Source organism: Notolabrus celidotus, chromosome 7, assembly GCF_009762535.1.
Source record: "Notolabrus celidotus isolate fNotCel1 chromosome 7, fNotCel1.pri, whole genome shotgun sequence".
In the NCBI taxonomy this organism is placed as follows: Eukaryota; Metazoa; Chordata; class Actinopteri; order Labriformes; family Labridae; genus Notolabrus; species Notolabrus celidotus.
In genome coordinates, this window is record NC_048278.1 from 20,607,384 (window position 1) to 20,634,379 (window position 26,996).

The 26,996-nt window shown below is 40.8% G+C and overlaps 2 protein-coding genes across 3 annotated transcripts in view; one reads left to right on the forward strand and one right to left on the reverse strand.

The window, feature by feature from the left end:
• lcorl (ligand dependent nuclear receptor corepressor-like) lies at positions 1 to 20,822 on the forward strand. 2 transcript variants are annotated; one of them, XM_034688129.1, is made up of 8 exons: positions 3 to 174; positions 1,096 to 1,161; positions 3,223 to 3,308; positions 3,481 to 3,607; positions 5,213 to 5,437; positions 5,595 to 5,667; positions 12,458 to 17,820; positions 17,914 to 20,822. In XM_034688129.1, exons 1-8 carry the CDS (start codon positions 81 to 83, stop codon positions 17,919 to 17,921), a joined length of 6,042 nt encoding a protein of 2,013 aa, XP_034544020.1. In that variant the 5' UTR covers positions 3 to 80; the 3' UTR covers positions 17,922 to 20,822. The 2 variants fall into 2 exon arrangements, with proteins under 2 accessions (XP_034544021.1, XP_034544020.1); XM_034688130.1 differs by lacking the exons at positions 12,458 to 17,820; positions 17,914 to 20,822 and adding an exon at positions 6,483 to 12,054 and having other exon boundaries at positions 1 to 174.
• Positions 20,820 to 26,996, reverse strand: part of ncapg (non-SMC condensin I complex, subunit G) — an 11,610-nt gene continuing 5,433 nt past the window's right edge. The window contains exons 10-22 of the mRNA XM_034688131.1: positions 26,783 to 26,906; positions 26,519 to 26,608; positions 25,488 to 25,676; positions 25,265 to 25,375; positions 24,895 to 25,014; positions 24,486 to 24,722; positions 24,195 to 24,376; positions 23,865 to 24,030; positions 23,451 to 23,618; positions 22,268 to 22,391; positions 21,940 to 21,987; positions 21,735 to 21,804; positions 20,820 to 21,197 (exon numbers count right to left, since the gene is read on the reverse strand). Of these exons, the coding sequence (XP_034544022.1) occupies positions 21,071 to 21,197; positions 21,735 to 21,804; positions 21,940 to 21,987; positions 22,268 to 22,391; positions 23,451 to 23,618; positions 23,865 to 24,030; positions 24,195 to 24,376; positions 24,486 to 24,722; positions 24,895 to 25,014; positions 25,265 to 25,375; positions 25,488 to 25,676; positions 26,519 to 26,608; positions 26,783 to 26,906 (1,756 nt within the window). The 3' untranslated portion in view covers positions 20,820 to 21,070. The remainder of the gene's footprint in view (positions 21,198 to 21,734; positions 21,805 to 21,939; positions 21,988 to 22,267; positions 22,392 to 23,450; positions 23,619 to 23,864; positions 24,031 to 24,194; positions 24,377 to 24,485; positions 24,723 to 24,894; positions 25,015 to 25,264; positions 25,376 to 25,487; positions 25,677 to 26,518; positions 26,609 to 26,782; positions 26,907 to 26,996) is intronic.

Here is a 26,996-nt window from a genome sequence, read left to right on the forward strand (position 1 = left end):
GAGGGTTGGGAAAGAAGACGCTCAAAGCCAGTTTGCTATCGTCAAGTGAAAACAGAGGGAGAGAGAGGGGGGAAGGAAGAATGGCGGCCGTGCAGTGCTCCAAATGCTCTGCAGAAAGGAAAGGGTTTCGGCGGGAACTTGATTCTTGGCGACACACACTCATACACTGCGTTGGTACGAGCTATGTGCAGATTCATATTTTGGTTAAGAAAGAATAAAAAACGAGGGAGTTATTTCGCCCGCTAGCAGACACAGCGCTAACCAGAGCTGAGTTAGGTTGCTAGTGTTAGCTCAACAATAGCTAGCTAGGTAAGTTAAGCTGTAAGGCTAATATTCACCAGCTGGCTAACATCGAGCTCCTTCCTTTGTCCATCACAGCTAGCCTGCTACTTTCCAGCTAGCTCAGTCGATTGTTATAATGTGACTGTGAGGATGTCATACAGTTTGCATTAACATACATCAAATATTATATAGTTCACTGATAGTTGAAGCGTTATCAAGATTTATATACTGATATTTATGTGTGCTTTGCTATTACCATGCTAACAAGCTATGCTAACCGTAGCGCTGCTGGTGTTATTTGGGGGAGGGGATTGTTGCTACGTTAGGACAGCTAATGTCAGTGCAATATATGAGAAAAGCATGTTTTTCAAAGGGTCTCTGGTCACGGGTTTCCTCGCACATTTAGCTATTTTAATGGGAGAATTTAATGTGACAGAAGCCGGTATGCTCAATGCTAGCTTATCGAAAGTTAGCTTCTTGTTTACAGCTTGTAATTACAATGGCATCAAGACCCTAAAAGAAACTAAAGTATGATTTATTTCCATTCACGAGTACTGTGCTCTGATTTTTGTTTTACTATGATGTATAAAGATAATTCTGTCGAGCATTTGAAGTGTTAGATGTCAGCTACAAGGTGCTGATTGTCAACAGTGAGGCTCTTATCTGTCAAGTCCTGTTGTTGCTGTCAAACTGGTCTAGTCTTGCACAAGCATAAAATGGGTTGGACACACTTCACCCAAATATAACCTTCATCAGATATGTATTTCTTGTATGCAATAATACTTAAGTGTTGTTTCTTTTTTTGCCCTGCAGGGTTTGAGAGCATTCTGGAGGGATTCTATGGGCCAATGCTGCTGAGAGATCTTAACTTATTCGATGGTGGGTTTCTTTGTGTTTAATACAGGTCTCCTAAGCAGAAATTCACCCACACATTTGATTTAGTCAGTTTTAATCAAGCGGCAACCTCCGGTGTAAAAATATGAGTCCAATGCAGAAGTGCTAAAAACTGCAGTTCATCGAGGATCCGCTTGAGGCTGGCTCCGGATGTACCGGAAACCACATACACCAATTCAAAAAAGCTGATCTTTACAACAGAAATAAACATGTTTACAGCCTGGTACAAAAGACGAGTGTAGCCTGGATCGGCACACACTGTACGGGGGATGCATTTTTCCATAACGCAGCAATTTCCGAAGACATTGAGATTACAAGTCACTCATACTTCGATTCTTCCTACCCCTTCTACTGTGTGCCTCCCTGTATGGAAACAAAGCCCATGGCAGCTATTTATATATAAATGTTGACCTCACTGTCCGTCTACTCCTGTATGGCATTAGCACACACTATTTCTGAAAAAACCTTCCCTCCCATGTAACATGAAGTACACATTTGATACCACCATTGTTGCTTCAAACTGAAGATGTTATCATAGCATTGAACTCGAGCAGTCAACCACAGCAAGAATAAACATTGTTATTGATACATGGCTTACTAACCCCAGACTGCACCCGGTTCAAGATGATTAAGTTTAACAACTGGGTGAATTATTTGCTAGAGCAAAACCCTGTACAGCAAGTCAGAAGTTTTTACCTTTTTTAATGAAACATATTTTTTATTTTATTTGTGTGTGTGTGGCATAACATGGAGTCATTTAGTTAGAAATAGTTGACATTATAATACGTTTTATAGCAAGCTGGAGATTTAGCACTTTTTCATTTACTCAGTCTCAGGGCCAAATTAAGTAACTCAATTATTATTTTTTAAAAATAAAATCTAAATCCAACTATATTAATTTTGTTTTAATCAGCTTTGAAGTGTGGTGTATCCAGTAATTCTAAAAACGTGCTGCAAGGATGAACACAATCTTTTTAAGTCACCTGAAAATGTGTCATCACCATGAAAATGTAAAGGAACATGAAGCAGCCGTAGCTAGCATCAAGCACCAAGAAAAATGTGTGCCAGGAGGCTTTTAGAATTTTTCAGAAAGTTTGCTAGAGACCATCCGAAGGCAAAAGCTATTGATAACAAAATCACTGAATTTATTGCAAGTGACAATCAACCTTTCTCGGTGGTAGAAAATCAAGGATTTCCCAGGCTAAAAGCACATTTAGAACCCCAGTAAGCTCTCTCAAGTTGCCACTGCTTTTCAGATGTATCCCTGCCTGTTCTGTTTGATGTGGCTTCCAGTCGGACCAGTTCTAGACGGTCCAGTGTCTGGATGAAGACTCTAACATGAAATAGATGTTATTGCATGCACAGGAGTGCTCCAGTGTGCATACAGCAGCAGCTGTGTAGCTTTTGAAACCATGCTTGGGTAGTAGAACAGTGCAAAAGAAAGGGTGCACGTTGTACCTAGGGACAGTGCATTCAACATGCCTAGGCTTTGGAGGAGTGTGGTCTTAAAAGCTTGGGCTGTATGGCACACAACACATTAAAATCGTATAGAAATGTACAACATTTCAGTTTAACCAACCTTTATTGCTAAAATAGATAAAATGAAAATATGTATTGGCAAGGTTACTTTATAAATGCAAATGCTGATCATTAACATTTATCTGACGAGTCTGCAGTCAGTGACGGTATGAATGGTGACCTATCTTTCTCCAAATGTTCCATGCACACAGACTAATAGACTAGCACCCTCACCACCTGTTGAGGGAACAGACAACATTAAAGGCAAACAAAATGCAGAAAAAATTAACCATGTAAATAAAAACTTGAATGTGGCTCCTACTGACAGAGTTCTGATTATCATAACATGAAAGATAAGATATAACATGCGTATAGAAAAATCTCTAAGCGTACGGTTGCTGTGATGATGCACTCTGGAAAATACTATTGTATAAAATGAAAATCTGAATGCAGTTAGAATGCTGCTAGATCATTAATATACCCTAATGTACACATGCCTGTTATATGATTTGATTTTGTGTCTTTCAGACTGTGAACCTGAAGAGGTGGACGACTGGTCGTCAGATGCTAACTGTTCCCAGTGTCCCTTCTGCAACCTCCCCCTGGACAAAAGTGTAAGGTTACCCCTCATCAACAAACAGCAACTGAAGTTTGGGCCAGTTTAATTGCCTTAGACTCTCATAATTTTGTAATTTATTTCAAATATAGAATATCATTGAAAATGTTATTGTGCCTTACAAAAACTGTTCTTTAATTAAATGTTCCCTCCCTTTTTTCCCCTTGCAGGATCAAGTACCCGCTGCCATGTCGCCCCTCTCTTCCCCCTCTGACTACTCTCCCTGTCAGGCTTCAACCATCTATGAGAGCAACCAATCAGCCTACAGATTCCTACAAGCTGTCTTTCACAAGAAAGGTGAGTCAGGTGAGGTCGGGTGTCTGTCCATCTTTTGGACCATGGAACATTTTTTTAAAACATTTTTTAGCCCTAGTGGTGGCGTGAAGAAAGGAGTTATTTGCATAAGTGTGCATGCAAAACCTGCTCTGTTGTTGGTTGCAAAAACGTACACAAATCTTTTATGGAAATCACTGCAAGGACTAAAAAATCACTTCCAAAAACCATTGTTTGTTCGCACAGTTTGTTGCACATCCACAGATGGAGGTTCACACAGTATCAACTCAACTCAACTTTATTTATAAAGCACTTTAAAAACGACCACAGCCGAAACAGAGTGCTGTACATAAATAGACAAACAACGCAGGCATAAAATAATTAAAACACAGGATAATAAAACAATAAAAACAATTAAACAATAGAAACAAAAAACAAACCATAAAACATTAAAACAGGAACAGAGTCTCATGTGGAGTTGAAAGCCAAGGAATAAAAATGGGTTTTAAGACGAGTTTTAAAAATGGACAGTGAGGAGGCTTGTCTAATGTGGAGGGGAAGCTCATTCCATAATTTAGGAGCAGCAACAGAAAAAGCTCATGCAAAGAGGTAGCCACATACATAACCTAGAAATGCTGACAATGGTCCAAGCCCATTTAAGATGGACTTATGCGTGGTGCTAAACTGTCCTGGGGTCTGACAAATCAAAACTTTTTTGAAATTATTGATGCTTTGTCCACCACTTAAAAGTAAAGAGGAACCCCCTGGCATAGTTCAAAGCCAGCATCCATGATTGTGTAGAGATGAAAAGTGCCCATGGCATGGCTAGTTTACACATCTGGTAAGGCCTTATTAATGCTGAACAATATATACAGGTTTCGGAGAAACATTTGCTGTCATCTAGACGATGCCTTTTTCAAGAAAGAACTTGCATACGTCGATGTCTGTAAAGACGATGTCTAACCACATTCTGTATTACATGTGCAGAATGTCTGAGTAATACATACATTGTTATATGCATGTATACAGCTTGGCTCTGTAGTATTTGGCACATCAACTGTGTCAAGGAAACCTTGAACTGTTGAGCAGCTGAAATCTTATATTAGGCAGGAAACATTTCCCTCTAAAACTCCAGAAATGAGGGACCTCTGTACACAAACGTTTACAGACTGTTGTTAAAAGAGGTGATCCAACACAATATGGTAAAGGCCTTGCCCCTACTTATTGAAATCTGTTGCTTTCATCAAATTTAAAATGAGCATTTTCCATAAAGCAATACAATTGTACAGATTCAACAGATGGTATGTTGCATTTGCACTATTTTCTATTAAATATAGGGTTTAAACGCTTTGTAAACCATAAAATGATGTTTTTGTCACCATTATACACAGTTTTCCAACATTTTTGGGATTGGGGTTGTAAATTGTCACATAAGAGTTGTAGTTTTATTTTTGTAGTCACTTTTGCTGCTCATATGTTGGATATTAATGTCTTACAAACCTTTCTGCAAGGACAATAGAAGTCTCCTATATATTTTCTTCTGTTTGGTAAGAAAAATGGAGACCAGGCTTGTTTCAATAGAGTTCCCTTTTTTAAATATTCATTGTTCCTCTCTTCCTCCTTCATTAGATGTGTCCATTGGCTGTGATTCCAAGATCCCTGCGGTTGCCCAGGAGCTGATGAAGAAGATGATTCATCAGTTTGCCAAGGAGTACGCATCCAAGTGCCTGCTCCATACCAGTACACATGGTGTTACAACAAGGACCTCATCACCTTTTTCAGAAACATCAGATGCCCCTCTGGACCTCACAGTGAGCCGAACCCAGGAGGAGAAAGAGAGTGAAAGTGATCCAGGTACGAAAAAAATCAAACAGATTTTGAATTCAACACCGATAGATAAATTCTTAATGCTTCCAAAGTCCTTCGAAACTAAAACATTTACGCCCACTAAGAGTTAAAATGCTTTGTAACTCAGAATCTAATCAGTTGAAATACTGATCTTCTGTCACAGATGGTGTGCTCGACCTCTCTAAAGGGAACTCAGCCTGCTCAGTGTCTTCATCGTCCAATCACAAAGCCTCAGGGTAAGAGTTTTACTTTTTATTGCTGGAATGTCTTTTTCTGTACATGATTGTTTTGATTGTCTTGTGGCTAAAATACAAGAAAGCCTTACCATTACACCATATGATTTGAATATTTAAACATACAATTACTAAAATGAATGCTGTGCATGACAGGTATTCACCATCTTGTACATGTGCTGTTTGATTGAATTCAACTTATTTACTCTTATATGGCCTGAATTATATTTATTTTGTTAGTCTGTAATTTGGGTCAGTTCATTGTTAGTCATTTGAAGAGCTAGCCTTGTGCTTGATGTTCATGTTCTGTGGGGTTGACTCTTTTATCTCTTGAACGGTAACGTCACAACTATGGCACCGTAATCTAACATTTGCAAACGGCTAATGATTGTACAATGAGGAGAACATTGCATTATTCACAATGATTTTACCTCCTTTTGTTACTCCAGTTATGAGTTTGATTATTCAACCCTCAAGCATGTAGGACTCTCACTAAAGGATATCACAAAACTACAGGGGTTGTGTGTGAGTGCCCAAATAACTCCAGCCATTCACAGACTGTCCCACCTGGACGTGAAGAGGCTTTGCCACACACAAAGAATGTGTGTGTGAGAGGCACACAGCAGCAGTGTGTGTGAGGGCCCAGAAACAGACTGAGAACAGACAGACATGAAACAAAACACTCGCAGTGATGTTACCAACACAAGGCATAAAGGAGTGGACCCCTCGCTCTGCACCCTTCCCCTGTCCCCTTTGAAAAAACAAAACCCCTCCATCACTTCCATCCTGACCCTGCTGTTTGGTCCTCCCATCCTTAGGAGGCAGCACAGGCACAAGGAAGAGTACATTGAGAGGAGCTTGGAGCTGTCTGAGGGGTTGCTATCCAAGGCCTTGAAAGATATACGCTCAGGGAGGCTGCAGGAGCAGCGTGCTGCGTTGCTTTATGGAATACCTCTTCACACCCTGAGGCAAGCTCTGGAAGGCTGGGCTGAGGGGAAGGCCGGGATGCGTCATCAAATTGCATCAGGAAGCAAAGATTTCAGGGATGAAGTGACATCATACAATGTGATGTCATCGATGCTGGGTGGTGAAGCCCGTCTTGTCCTGCAAAAAGTGGCGGCTTGGGCAGAACGGGCAGAAATTGGAGGAGCTACAGAGGAGAATGGAGACCTAAGTTTCCCTTCTTCCTCACTTACCTTCTACCAGCCAAGTGGTCTACAGAAAAGCCTCACACAATCTTTCCCCCAGCTCAGGGATGCCCTCCAGCCCCCACCAAGCCCCACTCCCAGTCTGGAGCCACCTGCAACCTTACGTATTCCTCAGGTCCGTTCCCTGTCTGACCACAACAGGTCGATGTCAGTTGAGAATTCGGAAAGCCTACACCAACGTACCTCATCAATGGAAGGTACTACTAGTTCTGTGTCAGCAACCGCTAGACCTTCCACTCTTTTCAAGCTTAGAGCTCCGTTCTTACCACATGGCTGCGTGGGCATCACCAACCAGTCACCACATCGCCTGGGACGCAGGTCCTCCCTGGATGAGTCAGAAGATGGGGCAGGCGGCCGGGATAAAGACAAGCAACCAAGAAAGAAACGTGGGAGATACCGCCAGTATGACCACGACCTGCTGGAAGAGGCCATTACTATGGTGATGGGAGGTCGCATGAGCGTGTCCAAGGCCCAGGGGGTTTATGGGGTGCCCCACAGCACACTGGAATACAAAGTCAAAGAGCGCACTGGAACGCTGAAGAATCCACCCAAGAAGAAATCTGCCAACTATTATTCATCCAATTCCAACTCCTCTGGTTCTGGCATCGTGACCGGTTCCACTTACTCAGGGACCCTTGCATCAGCTGCTGACTCAAAGGGGTTCTAGACCAGGAAGCGTCTCTTGAACTCCTCAACATTTGAACTCCTCACCTCTTACAAGATAAATGTTTTCTGAAAACACTTGTTCAAACACAACACATGCCTTGACAAAATATATGGAAATCAATATTCAGGTCTTTTAACTATGTGTCTGTAATGTGACAGTCATACTTTTAGTTGATTTACTCTACCTTGGTCCTGGGCTTCTATCAAAGATCTTACAAGATGCAGCACTTTTCAAGAAGCAGTGGTGCTCTTTGCTGCTGGCCCCACTCAAACTCCTCGTAGCTTCAGTTTTTAGCACCAAAGCTTTGAGATCTTTAAGGATATAGCTTGCGTTAAATAATTGTTTCACTGTTACCAAAATTTACAGACAAAAGACCATGACAGAAAGACTTATCCTATAAACTTATATTGATATTTAAAAGTCTTGGTATGTAATAACTGGATTCTATAGTGAAAGTTTTGCACACTGTAGATATGCTGTAATGTGTGCCATTTGGCCAACAACTTCTCAATGACTCTATTTACTGTGTGTCCATGTTTTACAGTTGTGCATCCTTCATTTGCATTCTATGGCACAGATGTACATGAGTTATATGTCCCTTGCTACAAAGACAGTTATTTAAGGATAAGTCGTTTTGCTTGGCTCTGGTTTTATTGGTAATCAGAGGTTAGAATAACACAAGCGTTATCATTGAAGACCTTCTGGAAGTTCTTAATTATGTTTTGTTTATATATTTAATTTTGTTCAAGGACAAAAAAAATGACTGATTGTTATGCACCAGATTACCCAGGATCAAGTATGAGAAAAACAATTGTGAACCTCTTACAGCTAAGACAAAAGTGTGACTCTCATGTTTGGTTAATGTTGGATTATTAGGTTATTCAGGTTTTTATTCTTAATGCTCCTTGTGAGCTTGATGATTGTCATTTGCAGCTTTCTATCTCTCTCTGGGTATTTCACCCAGGCTACTGAAGTGACTTACAGCCATTATAACAGATTAAAAGCTCATTGCTATGAGTATAACTATACACCTCTGAAACAGGGAGATTGTACAGATCAAACTGCTGTGGTGGCAACAGCTTCGTTGAGTTTTCGTTGAAGAGATTAGCTTGAGAAAGCCATTTTGTGTCTACATAGTTTTCCTCTCTATTTGTGTAAGCTAGTCTTAATGTTTTCGAGTGTAGTTGAAATGCAACTGTTCCGCATGTTTTAAAATGTGCACTGATAAGCTTGGGAAATGTATGTCTTGTGTATGTGGTATGTGTAGTGTTGGTGAAAAAAAATCCTTATTTTGTTATCAGATATTTACTAATATTGCTACTGTAGCTGTATTACCATAAACCTCATACATGACTGCTGCTTTAAACTTTCCTCAGCTGTTACCCTGGCACAAAGATGCATAACTATTACAGAGAAGCTGTTTCAAGAAATGTGATTGCAAAGTGACATACATTGTAATGTGTGACACCGTAGTCAATGATTAAGGTTAATATTGTGATGGTTGATTGTGTTGACCACTGAAGGTTAATAGTAGTTGTAGTTTTTGGCAAAAGGTTGACAGTGTGACTCAGGGGTGGGAATTGATTAGATTTTATCAATGTCAATGCCATTGTGGATTCTGCTTACCAATCCAATTCCCTATCAATTCTCCTAACGATTCCTGAGTATTTTTTTGAAGGGAAAAAAAGTAGTTCTACAGTCTTCCACACCAAAAGGAAACATTTAACTTTTTCCAAAATTATGCCTGCACAAGACTGAACATGAACACATTCAACTTGAACATACTGAACAATAGGTTGACCTCATTCTCGGCCGCGTGAGTCCAAACGTGGCCCCTGGAGCCTGGAGGAAAAGACTTTGAATTTGGAGAGGGGAAACATATTTTACCTGCTCTCAGTGCCTCATTTTCGACTGCGTGAGTCGGAGTGAAAGCGTCCCGACTCCGATAGGGGAGAGGTGGGCAGGGGTTCACCCCCTTGACGCGAACATGTTCAAATGGAACCTCTCTCCACTTCGGCCTGACGCAAAGCCCAAGCTTCGAGGCCGAGTCGACAAATACTTCAGCATATTTGAGGTATTTGCAACTTTACATGAGATGACAGTGTTGCACTGATTGCACACGGCAATGTTCTCATCTCTTTTACTAAAATGGAGCCACGCTTTAGACTGTTTCTTCCTCTCCATGTTTCCTCGTGGTTGAAGGAGTTCTGCGTCGCAGAGTGTAATGCAACGTACCGCAATGTTACGTCGTGCTGGGAAATGAATCGTTAAGAAGAATCAATAACATTTGAGTTGTACAATTCCGATGGAATTGATCAATTGGAACCGGTTCTAAGTCGGATCAGGTTTTCGATTCCCACCCCTAGTGTGACTTGATTCAGTATACAGCTAACAGGCTTCTTTGTATGTTTCTGGGGAAATGCTAAATGTTTGATCTACACTCATGTCTGTCTCTGAGATGGGCCTATTTCCATCAACAGTGCTACTACCAAAGCAGCAGTTCAGGGTAATCCACACAAAGCTGCCTCGATTTGTTTTGCTGTGATATCAGCCTGCCTGTCTCTTTCTCTCTTTCTAACCTCATTGCCACATATACCTCTAAACTTACAATGCCTCTAGCCTAGTGTCAGATTTCACATACTCTTGTGAATGATACAAAATCGGCCGAGATATGAGCTTTTATTAATGTAGAAACACTCATCCGCTTTTGTTCTGGAGGAACATTTGATGCTTGATTTTAGACCACATGATATTCTCGATGGGTTAGTGTGTCGTATTAGGCAACTTAAGAGTCATAAATGCATGCCATGACTTGACACAGCAACACTCCAGCCACCATGTCAGTCCCCTGCCTATTATAGATTGTTGTATTTAAAGATCTGCACAATGTCATCAGAGTCAAAGTGACAGGGACCGACTTTACAGGACCAGAATGTAAACAAATGAACAATGGCGTCAAAAGTGATACAAATCATGCGGGCTGTCTTACATGCATAGATTGCCTTACAAAAATAAGATATAATCACTGTGCACCAGCAACATCATTCCTCTTATGCTTCATGTTTACAGTTGTGCACAGTAGATGGTTTGTGCTCCTATTAGTCAACTTCAGGGGACGTTTGGTGGAATTTGTCAAGGAAGGCAGCGAGTTTCTAACTCACTGGTGTTTTTTCTGTTGGGATGTTATTGAACTTCAGAGATTTTTGTTTCTTACTCACGTCTGTCAGGTTATTGTCAGGCTGATATCACGATGTCTGAATCTAGCATTAGTGTAAATATATTGGCATCAACAGCATTTCATTCTATTCAGTTGAATTATTTTAGTCACCAAGCTGTTAGTGTTTTGAGAATATTTTTTTTCTTCTGTGGCAATTACAGGAGATCTGCCATCTAGTACCAGGAAGAAGATTTTCCTAGTGTATTTGTTCTTGTAGTTCTATTTGTATGTGTTATTTGTAGTTCAAGCCTAAAGCTATTTAAATTTCCTTTAATGCTTTTTTTTTAAATCAGATTGTTTTGAATTTCAATCTTTTGAACTGAACTACACAAACACTGATGTCTCCTCTTCTGAATGTCATGACAGTACACGCTGCCTGTGTCTGGTGCTACAGCATAGTGCAGCCTGAGCTCTACTCTGGGAATAATCTATTTATATCAAAGGATCCGTTTTTAAACAAGCCTTCACACCTCTTCAAAAAATAGAAATGGGTGATTATTCCATAGTGTCACTTTTTATTGCAGTATATTCTGGGAACACACTTGGGCTTGTTTTCAAATAGCATTTAAGTCTTTTTATTGTGTTTTGACTGAAAAAAAAAATTAACAAGAAGTCTGCTATTTATGCATAAATCAATGATTGCACTATGATTTATAAAAAAGCATCTTTAATGTAAAATATGTCTTGTGTTGTTGCTGCATACCTATTTATTGATTGTGCTCAAGAACTGTGATTTTACTAGCTAGATGTAGTTATTGATTTTTTTATCGGGCACTTTGATGCAATGTGAAGTGTGTATAGGTTAACTGCATGGAAGCTTTTCAGAGCCTGTTTTAATTTATTTAGTCCTGAAATTACACCCTGACTATTGTGGTTGTTAAGTGCTTATGTTAAGATAAAATTATTTAAGTGATTTTAGAGAATGATTTGGTTTCACAAACTCAACAGTAACATTACAGAATGTAACAATCCTGTGCTGCATCTGGCCCAGTTGAACCCTTACCGGGTCTGGACAAATACAGTACCTAAATATTTGAAATAGTATCTATAATCAAACACTTATGCTATTATAAGGTTATTAAAATCAATTTCTTAAAATGTAATCACTCACAGGACTTGATGCATAACAACTATTAGCTGATTTGAATTTTAAAGGGTTTTTTTTGGATGTAATTTTCTTGGTAAAAATGTTGTTGAAAAAGATTTTGGTTTGAGCGTTTCTACAATCTACCTGCTGCTCCAAGCAGAATGTTATTATTTGCCATCAGCAAAACCTCAATAAAACAGTTCTCTAATCATTTTTTTTGTCTGTCTTTTTATCAAAAAACAAACATTTTTTAGGAGCTTGTTAGCAGTATGTTTGGGTCAATGTTTTTCTTTTGATTTTTGTATTCTGCCTTTAGAGGAACAGCTTTTTATGCCAGTTTGACAGTAGCTGAAGTGACAATATCTAACTTAAGCAACCAGGACTAGAAAATGTTTAATATCTCTGTTAGCCTGAGTTCCTGTTCCTGTTAAGAGTACTATTTCATTAAACTTGCAGTTAATGCTGCAAAAAGCAATCCAAAAAGTTGTCATTTTATAGTATTGCTTTAAACAGTCAAACTCTGTTGTACATGTTGTTTGTGTGTAGGTGTCTTTTTTTTTTAAAGTGGAATTGATTATGAGTAAAACCTCCAATCTTTTTATTTTTGCCTCCAGCTCCCTGTTGCCATCACTTTCAGAAGAAATGGGGGATAAGAGACAGCGAGGGACTAAGTGTCTTCAGAGCTCTGTATTGGATGCTGTTCTCAGATTACTCTGCCCATCACACAGTTCCTTAATCTACCAGATCCTGAAGCTGGCACACCAGGAAAACTTGCTGTCATTTCTCAATCACAGACCTGTGGGTCAAATTCAGTCTATCTGCTGTCACTGTGGCGTAAACCCATATAGTAATGTTAACCATAATGCAGTCCCATCAAGTGAATGTAAAGCCCATAACAGCAGCCTTTACTACCCTTCAGTCGATTGTGAACATCAAGGTCTTGGAGGCACAACGTGTCATTCAGGAAACCCCAAGTCTAATTGTAGCATTAGTCTCAACACTACAACAAGCTGTAAACGTGAAGACCCTCTATGCCCAAGCTGTGGCTGTGTGCAGAGCTGCAAGATGGAAACGTATACTGTTCTTGGCCCCAAGAGGCTGCACTGCACTTCCTGTAACAGCCTGGCTCTAGGTCATATGAACAACAAAGTGGGTTCATTTGCATCCTCTCCCTCTTTGTCGAAATCTCCTTTGCTGTGCACTGCTGCAGCTAGTTTATGCCCTTCCTCATCGATCTGCTGTAATGAACACAACCCTCACTCATGTCCCAGTATTTCACACCATGCCTGTCCAATGCAGGTCAGGAATACAATAGAAAGAGGAGTAGGAGATGGTGATCCTCCGTGCCCTGTGCTTAAGAGAGAGCAGAGTCCCTCTCCACCCCCTTTGTCTCCTATCCTTTCAGACATCAATAAGAAGACTGAGGAAAAGCCACCCTCTCTCCTTCACCACAAACAAGAAGAGGAAGCTGACCTGATGCTTAAAGATGATACGGTGAATGCAAACTACCTTGGAGCACGCATTGACACGACAACAGAAGAGGACCAAGAGTGCCAGTCCCCAAGGACTAGTCTTGATGAGCACACTCCAAGCGGGACTTTACTGCAGGATGTTGTGAATCGCTTCAGTGAGAAACTAGAGACAATCAAACCTCTAGAAAAAGACCGACCTCTGGTTCCCACTGCTGTTAATGTCTCTGAAAAGGACTGGTCACAGTCCCCTTCATCCAGTCAGAACTTGCAGTTTCATGCTGATGCTCACCTGACTGAGATCATTACAACAGTTCTTCACACAGGTAGTGCTAGTGACTACAATCTCAGTGAGCTATTCCACCGCCATGAAAGCAAAGAGCCAAAGTCACCGAACACCAGATCCCGTCGTCGCCAAGAAGTCCTCGCTGCCATGGCTACACCAACTTACGATGCTTCAACTAGAAGGCAGACATTACAAATGAAACGAGACCTTGCCATGTTTGACCAGTCCTACAGCAAGAAAAAGGTGCCACTAGCAAAGAGGTCAAAATTTAAAGATGAAAATGTTGCTGTTACTAAATTACATACTTCAGATTTGAAGCATGCTAAAGAGGAGTCTAAAAGAGACATCGAAAAAATGAAACCCGTTGAGGATGATGGAGTTAGGGAGAAACTGCTGAACTTGATCCCAACAGATATTGACAGAGACAAAGTGAAAGAAGAGATTCAGTCAGTAATAGTGACAGAAGAAGTTCAGATCTTCAAAGCTGAGGAGAAATTAGAGGAAATATCTGCCGAGGAAAAAGATCTAACCTCTTGCACTCAAATACTCACGCCTGAGCTGCAGAGCAAGTGTCACGAACAAGGCACAGAGAGCGAAGCTGTACAAACACAGGTGATGCCAGTGAGTTCAGCCTATGTAAAACAGATTGGTAGGCCTCGTAAAAAGGTTCGTACAACTATCAATGCTGGAGGAGAAAGGAATCGCAAAGAAGCTCCATCAGATCCAAATTCTGACAGTGACAATAGACGAGGTAAAGATTGCTTTGGTCCTATTGGAGAGACACAGATATGTCAATCACACCACACCAAGGATTCAAGAAGGTCCAAAAGAAATATAGTCCCTCCGCATCGGTTCTCCTCCTATGTCACTGAGCCCAGGAAAATGTTCTTTGTTGCATGTTTCTCTGAAAGCATCTTTAACCTGAAAAGAAAGGATGACGTTTTGACCGGTGACCAGGATCCCTTACCTGGAGAGCAAGATGCTGTGGACACCTTGTTAGAATCAAGATATGAATCAATAAAGGAAGCTCCTCAGTATTCACTTGATCACACATGTAGGCAATCTGTAATCTCTCATAAGGAGTCAAATTGTATTTCAACAAACTTGATCTTTCCACAAACTACTGATGAAAAGGACTGTCCTACAAAACACTGCTCAAATAATGAGACAGACGGCAAAGACACTGCTGCCAAACCCTTTGGAAGGCTAAGATCATCTGTAAAAAGGCAACAGAACTCTGAGACGGTTTCAAGAACTTCTGAAGAGGTCATCAGTACACCTGCTGTGTGTGTTGAGAGCCCTGATAATTCTCAAGTCCATTATACAAGCCCAATAAAGCTCATGTTCGTATCACCAGTGAATGATGAGGAAGGGATCAGATATAGTCTGAAATCAGCCATTTCCAGTTCTAGTGGACAAGCAGAGGACCACTTTGACCCATGTGAAGAGTCGTCATGGTCAGGGGTACCTCAGAAACACAAGAAACAGAACATTGAGTCTGGTACTTCCAGAGGAAAATCTATTTCTTCACCACACAAGTCTACTACCTCACCTGCAATATCTGCTACTTCACCATCCAAGTCGGCCACTTCCCCATGCAAGGCAACCTCTTCACCCAGCAAGGCAACCTCTCCACCAAGCAAGTCAACCTCACCAAGCAAGTCAACCTCACCAAGCAAGTCAACCTCTCCACCAAGCAAGTCAACCTCTCCACCAAGCAAGTCAACCTCACCAAGCAAGTCAACCTCTTCACCAAGCAAGTCAACCCCTTCACCACGCAAGTCAACCCCTTCACCAGCCAAGGCTGCCTCCTCACCCAGATCAACTTCATCACCTAAAATAAGTTTAAGAAGATCAGGTGATGGGACTCCAACTAAGCGTGTAGCCAGTCCAGAGAGCCAAAGATCCCCAGGTGACATACTATCTTACCACGAAACCACACCTCCAAAAAGGCGTCCAGGTAGGCCAAAGAAGCTGGGACCACAGCTGGAGCAAAAAGTGAAGAGGCCAATTGGCCGGCCACGCAAACAGAGGACTGTGAATTCAGACATGTGCACTAAAACAGAAAATGGAACATCTATTTTATCACCTGAAATTGAAGAGAATGCCAACAAGAATCTTAAAATAACAGTAGTTTATGGCAGGTCAAGGAGAAACAAGAGAACAGTGTCTGAGGGCTATGACCAGCTGCAAACAGAATTACATGATGCTTGGAAAGCAGTAGGTCTCAGAAGTGACTTGAGCATTTTAATGCAAAACTGTAAGACCAGCTCAGATAATGTCAAAACAGCCTCAACAGAATTGCCAGAGGAACTCAATTTTGTGAGCCCTGCAAAACCGTGTTTGTCTCAATCCAGTAGCAAAGTCAAATGTCAGAAGCGGGAGGATTCTGTGACTTCAAGGAAACCTGGCCGACCGGCAAAGGTTAAAATCTCTGGAATCTCAGTCACAGTAACTACAGTATCACCTCGGCAACGTAAAATTCAGATAAATAAGGATACACGGCTGTCTCCCAAAACATTCATTTATAAGAAAGCACTTCAGCCAGATATGAAATGTGCCAAAGAGCCCTGGACAATCAACCGCCAATCGACAAGCAAAGGCAGTCACACTGAGGAAGGTGAAGATACAAAGGATGATAGTAAAGTCAAACTGCAAAATCATACAGTAGCAGTGCGCCAGTCAATGAGAGTGAGAAAGCCTTCAATCCACTTCTTGCATGCAGTAGCCACTTCCAGTTCAAGATCATACAGCCACAGTAATGCTCTGCTACGGCGCTCTAAGCAATTTCTGCTGAACAAGGTTAGCAATGAACGGAGGCAGGGTGAGCAACAAAACAGTACTCAATCTTCAGGGGGGAAAAGACAGCTCTTTGGACAGGAAAGGAATAACACCTCTGAAGACATGAGCAGAGTGGCAGCGCTGTCTGTGGACTCTATCTTTGCCCAAAAAGAGACACTAAAGTGGTGGGTAGCATCCGCTGAGGAAAATAATACAAATCAGGAGCTTGCCAGGCGGATACGACTCATCTCTGATACCTGGGTGTCAGACGAGAAGAAAGAAAAGGAAATTGCATTTAATTCAAAAATAGGCACAAAGAGCAGTTTGCTCACCAAAAAGTCAAAACACTCCTCTGTGGTTCGATCGCTGTTTGACTGTCCTCCCGACAAACCAAGGTCCTGTAGTATGCAGCAGCTCTGCTCCTGGTTTATGCAGACCACAGAGACACAGTCCCTGGCTATTGTTAAGAATGCAAGTTCCCGCAATGCATATGAACTTATGCACTTCCCTCGTTCTGCCAGTACAAAAAGTGTTTGCTACAGTCCTCAGGCAGAGCGACTCCGCAAACACATCAAGAAATTTGCCAAAATCCTGCCAAAAAGTCCTGAGCAACACCAACAGGCTCAAAGAAGGTTGGGGATGAGGACTGAAACACCTCAGTCAACACATAACATAAGGCGTCAGCTTTTCAGTCTGAAGCTGGCAAAAGGCAGGCTCAATCGAGGAGCCCAATGGAAGAAAAGTCAAGCATTTGGCAAATATCAGGTCACCCTTTCTAGAGCAAGGATAAAGTTCTTATCCCAGAAAAATAGAGACGGGTGGCGACAGAGGCAGAATAAGAAAAATCTGAAACGGGCTACCATTGGTCAAAATGAAGCAGTGGTGTCTGGAATACAACCACAACGTTATGCATTACGCAGATCAGCAAAAACGCAATCGTCTGATGGTTTGGAGAACAGTTCTGCCACAAGTTCTGCCGAACAAACACGGGAGCCGGTTGATGTAAGCAAGGGGCAGGAGAACCTATGCTCCAAAGCTTGGAGTCCTGAGACACTGAAGGAATGTAGGGTGTTTCTGAGGAAGATCAACTCTCCGGACAGTGAATCACCTGAGGAAGAGTGGGACTCCTGTACTGTGACACTGGATGACGGGTCCCCCTCAGCATACCACTTTGCAAGAAGGGAGAGAGAACTGGTTGAAGTTGTCAAAGCTGTGAAAACTGAAAGAAAACGAAGCTCGAGTAGGAATGCCTCCAGAGAGCTTGCAGGTTCTGCACCTAAACTAGTCCAGGAGCAGAATGAGATGAAACCTGGGAGACAGAATGGCAAATACAAAAGTCCCGGGGTTCCTTCTACCGAACAACCTCCACCACCAGCGAAAATGTTGAGACAATCGCGAATGAGGGGCCTAAGTGGGCCCAGATGGTGCGACTTTGTGTTTGGTAAATACCGTACCTCTTTCTTTATACATCACTAGAGACATACATTTGATTAAAGTCACCACAAACTAACCTGCACTCTTTCTCTTTTGACAGAAACCTAACTGAATCATGAGGCAGCGTCCTACCTGGGAAAAGGGACTGTGTTTTAACGTGGTGCCTTTGGACATTAAGCTGACCACCTGTACTGACCATCCCAATATGGTTTGGTCTTACACTCAGCAATTATGTAGCAGTCTAACTTAAAAGCTTGATGTTGCACTATTTTTACCCTTGGATAAGTATGTACAGAATGTGTCATTTAATTTTCTATTGTCATCTTGCCTTGATCATTTATAATGATCAAATCTAGAAGATCAAATCTTAAGGCAAACCGTTTTCAAGAAGTACTTGAACATTTAGCCCTTTCATAATGGGTGGGAAGAAACAGCTTTGATTTTATAAAGATGGTGTCATCTCCCCTCACAGATACCTCATCATCAAGGCCACAGCAATGACTTCTTTCTACAAATCTTAAAGGGATAGTTCTGTTTTTTTGAATTGGGGTTATATGAAGTTCTTGTCAATAGTACCTGTAATAGCCACAGGGGATGCTGGTCGGCTCAGACCCTTTGTGATGAAAGCAGGGGAACCGAAATGGGTGCTGCATATGGGGTCACCCCGACCATGTTATTTAGCTCATTTAAAAAAACTCCAACCAAAGCACTTTTCTTGGTGTAAGTGTATGCTCTATTTGGAAATGTTCCTGCACTTTGCTGTAAGACAGCTTTGTTTTTGCACTACTTTGAGCATATATGCATTATTCCCCTTAGATTTACAGTGACAATGAAATGCTGTTTGCAGTGGAAACACATGGCACACCTTTTTCAATCAAACGAGATCAACAGCTCACAAACAGTTGCAGTCTGCATTTCTTACCAACCAGAGTATGCTGATGTACAGAATGCAGCTGTGCTTTTACAGATTTTCTTCAATATTTAGAAGCTTAATCTGCAAACCAGATAAGCCAATTTGAGGTCTTCAAAGTAAGTGTTATACTCTCACTGATTTTTATTGCATAATGACACTTGGTCGTAACAATATGTTCTCCTTCTCAAGATGCAATGTAGGCTGTTGGAGGGGAAGAATGAGCCGAAGTGAAAAAAAAAAAAAAGCCATTACTATGTCTGCTGGATAATCCTAAGTGTTTGTAGCTACAGATAATGTCAAATCTAAAGCATCTCTGCACTCGTATACCAATTATTAAACAGATCAGTGTAGTGAAGTTGGAAGAACACACTTGAGAGCCATGCAAATAATGAAGGGGCTTTCTGGCAGCAAAGTAAAGTATTGGAAAATTCTGAAATACACTGTACACTAACAGAATGATGTTTTGTGTGGCGTTTGTTACAATTAGCTAAAACATGGTAGAGCTAACCCTACCAGCAGCATTTGATTGCCTGATTGGTTGTTTGCCTGCCATCCACTTCTCCTGTTTTGTCAACAGAGTCCGTGCTGACCAGCATCCCCTGTGGCTATGACACTTAATATTGGCAAGTACCTCATATAACCCCACTTCACTGAACAAAACCATTTCTTTAAATTGAAACTTATTTTTTAATGTAATAAAGTCAACACCCCCCCCCCCCCAGAAAAAGCTCTTAAATCCTTTATAAATCAGTTTTTTTAATTTAAATCCCATATTACATTGGCACTGTTGGAGATTAAAATGTTATTTTTAATAGTTTGCATTTTAGATTTCACAAACGTATTGAATTTGTCATTCTTTACTGGAGCCTTTTCTGTGTTTTACTTTGATATTTCAGTTTTATTTTGAAATTCAGTCGCCAAAAACCATGGTTTCAATGAAGGATCTTTCTTTTTCTTTTTTTTACCACCCCTTATTTATCTTGGTTTCTATTGCTCCATGGGCCCTACTATAAATAGTTTAGTGAATTAGAGTTCTCACTGTTATTTCATTTAGTATTTTACAAACAATAATGCCAACTCTTAGCACCTACCTTAACTGCAATGAGAGCAAACACACATCATCTAAAATATGACTAAGTCAGCTCACAAAATGCAGAGGTATTAGTGAAGTGAGGAAATACATAGCAGTTGTAGAGAGAAGATTGTAATTGTTTGGTTTATTTTCCAGAACTCACCATTTTGATTATTCCTTTTTACCCAAAGCATTCACTTTATGTTGGAGCCCGTTCTTGCACTATTCCAGCAGAGATTATTAATCCCACTTTACAGATTCCTCCCTCATATTTTGCACATCCCATGTCCCACTACCAGACCCTACTGTAAAAATAGAGAATATATTTGGTGCAATACAAACCCAGATGTTTTATTTGTATGTAGTATTTTATTGCTCACAGACAAATGGATGTACCCTACCTTTGGCCTGGGATGTTAGTTCATTTTTTTTTCTCCATAGCCATGTGATCTTAAGAAATATCACTTTACATTGTATTTTACTCCACTTGCTGTTCTCCCCAGTGAAGCCTCTTAACTATTATAAAAGCATTAGTGTTTATCATAAATGTTCTAGCATTAATAACAGTTTAAATGCAGGTGGAAATGTTTCCTTTAATTTTTTTTATTGTATTTTTTTGAAGTTGCAGCAAAGGATGCCTACCTCCATAAAGGTTCAGCTAGTCCTGCTGCTTTTTATCAACCATGTGATGGACAAGGCACAACAGAAAATTGATATACTAATCCTGGATCAATATCTGACTTGCCCTGTAAAGCTCCAAGATGTCTGACTGTAGGCCAAACCTTAAACTTGTATTGAGTATTGTGTGTCTGAGTCCTGTTGTATGTTCATCACTATGGTTGTCATTTCAACACAATTGAGGTGAGGTGGCTCAGTGTGATTACTTGTCAGCTATCTGTTGAAGAATCTGGTGCTAAACATCTGTTGTAAATTTTCTTCATCACGTGTTTTTATACTGTCCATTACAGATGCAGCGAATAGGTGTCTGTGATTGGAACAATAAAGAGATTTTGAATAACCAAAATGTGTGAAGTTTTATTGAAACGTTTAACTTTGATTAAAAGCATCAGACGTAAAAAGATGAAAGATCGACAACAGTTGAGAAAATGACTACATTTTTTTTTTTAAAGAGACAATATAAAGGATTAAAATCACAGTCAGAAATGTACAGATAAGTGAAGTTTACAGAAAGAAAGCGTTACAAAGTATATATCAATAAAAGACAGGACTATTTGGCAACCATTTTTGTACTACATGGATTCTTTCTAACTTTTATGAGATCTGCGCCTCTTGGTTGATTAGGGTGTTGAGGTCCATCTTTGTTTTCTCCAGAGCGGCAGTCTTTGCCCGTCGAGAGGAACGCACAACAGAAAGGGACTCAGGAACATTTTCTTCATCACTGTAGCCAAAACAAAGAAGAATAAGATAGGAAGAGGAAGCACGTATTTTGAGTATAACTCAGCCAGAGTTCCAGCCAGTAAGACATAACAATCTCCAAAAGGTTAAAAACTAAAATAAAATGACTTCATATTTTTGGGTAAGATTACAAAGTGTTAAGCTTTCTCAATTATATTATGGAAAAGTTTTTTAGCTAGCCTTGTCAAGAAAATTGTTTTTCTTCTAAAAGGATTTTATGAAAATGTATCAAACTAGAACAGCAGATCTAGACAAAATATCTATTGATTAAAAAGGCATTGAGAATTTATATGAAATCACTTTTCTCAAACATTGATTTATTGACATGACCATATGATAAGAATACAGCAAAATGATTTCACTAGTAAAACTGTAATTGCTGTAAACAAAATGTTGGAACTTCTTTGACCTTTAAAATTGGAATTTACCTACATAAATCCTCAACAGTTATGTTTATTTTTATGTAGTCAAATAACTTTGCCTTAGCATCTTTGGTTTTATTCGATGACTAAACACTCACCTCTCCTCTGATGACTCTGCCCTCCTGCTCAATTTTCTGCTCCCTTTGGCTGTGCCGACTTTCCTCTGACCTGTGCACACAAACACTCAAGTTACCTCACTGCGCTGAGTCAACTCCTTGCCTCAGGTAGACGAGAAGAGCTCTAAAAATATAGTAGCAGTATCAACAATTGCAGTTTCACATGAGTGTACAGAGCCTGCATTACCTCTTTTGGCTCTCTTGGTAGATTTTGATGGATCGTCTGTTGCAGCCTCTGTGAAAACACGGAAGATCAAATTCATACTTTTGCAGCTTCCCTCTCTTTGCTAGCTGTCTTCTTACCTTGACAAAGCTTGAATAGGATGGAGTTAGGTTTTTAATCCACTTAGTAACATTCTGGCAATAATGCTTAATCCTTTAACAGGAAAAGTTGTCACAAACGTGTGTAAAGTAAATCTAGTTTGACATAAGCACTGAGGTGACGTTCTTTACGGATGCTAAGCTGGATGCCAGGAGGCCATTTATACTGACGGTCACTACATTAGCATGTTTACCATCTGCATTGACATCCAGAGGTTTCAATGCACTGGCGCTCAGGAGCTCTGCCTGTTCTTTGGCATCAACGAGCTGATGCACCATCTTCTCCAGAGCACGCAGACAGACCCGATCCTTTACCACCTGCAGAAAAGAGGGAGTAAAAAGGAAATAGTAGTAGTGTATACTGTTATAGATACATTACACAAAGTGAAATTTTAACCATGCTCGCTATTCAAAAATTCCTATTTTAAAATTCCGGGAATTTTCAAAGTAAGAAACTTTCCATGGGAATGAACGGGAATTAATGGGAATAAAGTAACAAAGAGTCTACTAAATAGAAGGTTGGATCTTAATAGGGAACTTAAATATAGTTGGAGGAAATATATTTTATCAGAATCCTGACTAAAACAACCAGATTTCATACAAGTACAGTTGAATATCTATGCTATTCCTCAAATCACATGCACATAGCACCCTGCTTACTGCAGGGCTATTGAGACCACGCCCCCTACATGCACTATGCATTCCTCCATCACATACACAGATGATTTTGAGAATCCGGCAGAGGCTAGGCTTGAGAAGCTTGAGGGAAGATGCTTTTTTATTTGTTGAATGGGTCTTTTTTGGAGGGAGAGGGGCTCTTTTCATGTAACATTTTGAATGAGACTTTGTTGGGATTGCGTTTCTGTTAATTTTTAAATGGGTTGAGTCGGAGGGATGAGTAATATTTAACTCAACATTCATGTTTTTGTTCTTTAATGAAAGAATTGATTGTTCAATAAAATATTTAACACTTGATAAAGTTCTAATTATAAATAAATCTGTTTTAATTGTATTATTTTGGATGGATGTCTGCTTATAACAAAACAAATATTTATGCTTGTATATGATACCTTCCATTAAACTACCCTCAATTCCCAGTTAATTCCCATTAGTTCCCATAAATTCCCATAATTTCCAATTTGGAATATTTCCAAAATTCACCAGCTTAACTTCCCATGGAAATTTACCGTAAATGTTCCACCCCTTTGCAACCCTACTCACTATATGGCAATGTATGTCTTTCTGTTTGTCCTTCATCATGATCCAGCCTTCAAGATCTCAACATTAGTTTGGATAAATTAGGTTGCAATGTGAGCTTTGCTTTGTCTAAACACAACGTCATGCAGCTGCTGCCGTGTATGTGGAATGCATGAGTACCTGTACAAGCTGCTGCAGAAGCGTCTGCAGGTCTTTTCTGACTGTCTCATCTCGGCTGAGCTCCAGGTTGCTGATAGTCTTGGCATAGAGACGCACCTCAGGGGCTGTGGGGTCCTTCAGCATCTCCCCACACAGACGCACAGCCAAATAGTCATGGACACACACCTCCTAAAGACATATGCAGGACATAGTACTCAGAGCAATCCAGTTTTGGTTTGCCTCTTTAAACTGGTATCTAATTCTGACCCTTTGAAATAGTTAGATAAAAAATGAATGGAAGGAAAGCAATATGATTAAAAGCTCAGAGCAATCATAAAAAAACAAAAACCTAATGATGAGTTTCTCATCAACACTATCCAAATTGATCAGTGAGGATTTGGCTAGTGCACAGTACTCTCAGTAGATGGTTCTTACCTCTGTATTGGTTGAGGGCTTAATGAGCGCACTTGGACGGGTCAGCTCCACAAGCAGCTCGACCACATTGCTAATATCCACCTCAGCGAGAGGAGAGGTGGCTGGGGCATTCATCAGAGTCCGAACAGTCAGTAGGAAACTCTCTTCTACGACCTCCTGGTGCGCCCTAATACACACAAAGATAAACTCTGTATCAGTTTAAATTGCACAACTAATAGCTCCACTGACACCAATTACCATAGTAATAATGAGTGACAGGGGAAACAAGTAGAATATTCCAAAATCCCCATATCACCACTCTGTGTAGGTGTGTGTGAGTGTGTATTTGACCTGCTCTCGCGGGCATAGAGCTGGAAGAAGACGCCCAGGCAGTGCCGCAGTCGAGTGTCATCCTCGGTGACAGGATTGTACCACAGCAGCACCAGACGGGAGAACATCTTGGCACTGGAGATTCGGCCAGTGTACATGAGTTTGGCAAGACCCTCTGCCGTCTCAGTACGCAGATCGGACACCTGAATATATTGAACACAAGCAGATTATTCAAATAAATTGCCTTTAGCTGTTTTACATCAAAAGACATACATGTTGTTGATGAAGTGAACAAAACATCCTCAACCTCACCTCACTGTCCAGGAACTCTGAGAGCATCACAAGTATACTTTGTGCAGTGTCCTCTGGGATATCTCCTTTCTCCTCAGGCATAGGTGCATCCTCTTCCTGTCTCTCTGGGGATTGGGAGGGTGGGGCTGTCTGAGTGGCAGCTGTCTCAGAGAGCAGCTGGAACCCGAACAGCAGCAGCAGGTCGATGATTGCCCGCAGAGCACTGATACGGATCTTTATCTCATCCAGCTGGGCAATCTAAGACAACACACACATGCCAACAAAAAGCCTCAGGTCTGTGGATTACCTTCAGGATGCTGATTCTGTCAAGTTTATGGAATGTAGTTTATTGATCTCAGCAGCAGAAATCTAAAAACCTGAGGTTAGTGATGAATACATCTGGATTTAAGGTATAGAAGCATAACTTTACCTGTAGCAGCAAGACCATGTGGGTTTTAGCCAGCTCCTTGCTGTGCAGAGTGCATGTTCCCAAACACACAACGGCTGTGTTACGGACAGCTGGATGAGCACTTGCTATACTGGGCAAGATCTGACAGAAAAGGAGTAAAAAGTTAAACTTTTACTCATATCAACTCACTCCTTTCCCTCAATAGAATTTAGAAACTGAGTTCATATTAATGATTTTGTTAACAACCTTAGACAGGCTACATTTTCTAGACAAAACTATGGCATGTAATGCAGCTCTGATCTTTATTTCTTAAGGAATCAGAGCTACTGATTTTAACATCAACAGTAACATGAGTGAAATAAAGAGTGATAGGTGCTGAGTGGGTTTATACCAGAGAGGACATGAGAGCACTTATTGTTGGACCAATCCTCGTTTTGATGTTCATTTGCTTCAACAGCTCTGCACACATTGTGAGACACCTCAGAAGAGTCTCTGGGTCATTCTGAAAACATATATAGTATAAGACATTTTCTTTGCATTTTAACCCTAGGAGGAAAAGCTCTGTAAGAGTGTAATTATATCAGAGAGACAGAGCTGGTGCTTTGTGTATTAACCTTCTCAGTGCGGATGTCCTTATCAGTTGGCTGGCTGCTAGCTACGATTTCCTGGATTATGTTGTTCCTGCGGTTCTCCAGCTCTGTGATGGAGTCCTTCAGCTCTGCAGCACGGCTGAACTCCTGGGCGGCAATACAATCCTCCAGGGTTTGTTTAGCCTCCATGATACGCACCTTCACCTCTGCAAGCTGGAGGGGGGAGGAGAGAGGCAGATTGAGCTAGGGCCTTAGATGGAATACACTCCAGAGAGCTCTTGACTGTTGAAGTGGGTACATACACCTCCATCAACAGGAAAAACAACAACAGCTGAGGCTTTGGGATAGGTTAGAAGTTATGTTACTTTGACAGTTAGAGCAATACGAAGAGAGAGCAGGTGCACAGAAGGAAAGGAAGCTGAACACCTGGACTAGGACTGACTATCTCGGCAGCTGTTCGGACTCCAAAACATTAGAGACATTCAGTGCTGGTTGAAAGACCAGGAAATAAGATGGACCAAAAATTGTACCTGCTGTGTAAGCATCCCTGTGCTTATTTGTGCTCTGAGGTAAATGCAGACTTTCACAGAGTCAGTGAGATCAGTCCATAGGGTACAATAAAAAACAAAATGCAGTTGCTGGACCTGGATATACCAAGCAGTGTTCAGATTGGCATAAATAACATGCTCCTTCCACCCTGCTTGTTAAAACATGCTGACTACAAACACAAACCATCTGGCAGCTGGAGGTACAGAGAGACGAACAAATGGAAACAGACAGAAATCGCAAACAAAGAATAGCACGAGTTCTCAAAAACACAACACTTTTAGACTTTCTCTATTTAAAAATGTTACTCCTCCCTGACTTTGATCCCTCGAAATACAAAATGTGCAAATGTTATCCATGTAGCCTTTCCAAAGATTCAAACTCTACTACCAAATCAAAACAGTGTCCCAACATGCCAAATATGTGGTGTTTTCATCCATCCAAAAATCAGAAGGGTAATTTGAAAGTAATACTGAATCTAGTTGCTTTCTGTTGGCAGAGTTCCCCACCTGGACCTGCTGCCGACGGCTCTCGTTCTCATCCACATGCACACTGGCCTCCATGATTGGCTCCCTCACATCTGAGATGATCTCTGCAACCTGTTCAAGACAGAGCCAGCCCATGTATTCATCAGTATCAGCGGTGATGACAACAACTGAGCAGAGATATCTGTTATTTTGTGTGACATCTCAAATTAAAGACCCCTGAATTCAATTTAAGCTGATATTAAATCAGTGCATGAGTTAGGGTTTTAAAAGTAAAATGCAGCTTACAGTCTGTATGCGCCTGTGGTCGTCTGGAATGAGGGTAAGGAGTTTCTCAGTGAGAAGAGAGACCAGAGAGGAGGGAGTCTGTGGAAGACCCAACATCTCCTGCAGGACGGCCAACACTCTCTTCCTATATATGAAAAGAAATGACAAGCATGAATGAAAACTCCAAAATTAAAGATATGGGTATTTTCTATTTTATCTTTGGCTTGCTCTTTGT

Coding starts and splice junctions, on each gene's coding strand:
- lcorl (XM_034688129.1), top strand. CDS start 81: ATGGCGGCCGTGCAGTGCTCCAAATGCTCTGCAGAAAGGAAAGGGTTT. Junction 1,162..3,222: donor AGATCTTAACTTATTCGATG/GTGGGTTTCTTT, acceptor TGTGTCTTTCAG/ACTGTGAACCTGAAGAGGTG. Junction 3,608..5,212: donor AGCTGTCTTTCACAAGAAAG/GTGAGTCAGGTG, acceptor CTCCTTCATTAG/ATGTGTCCATTGGCTGTGAT.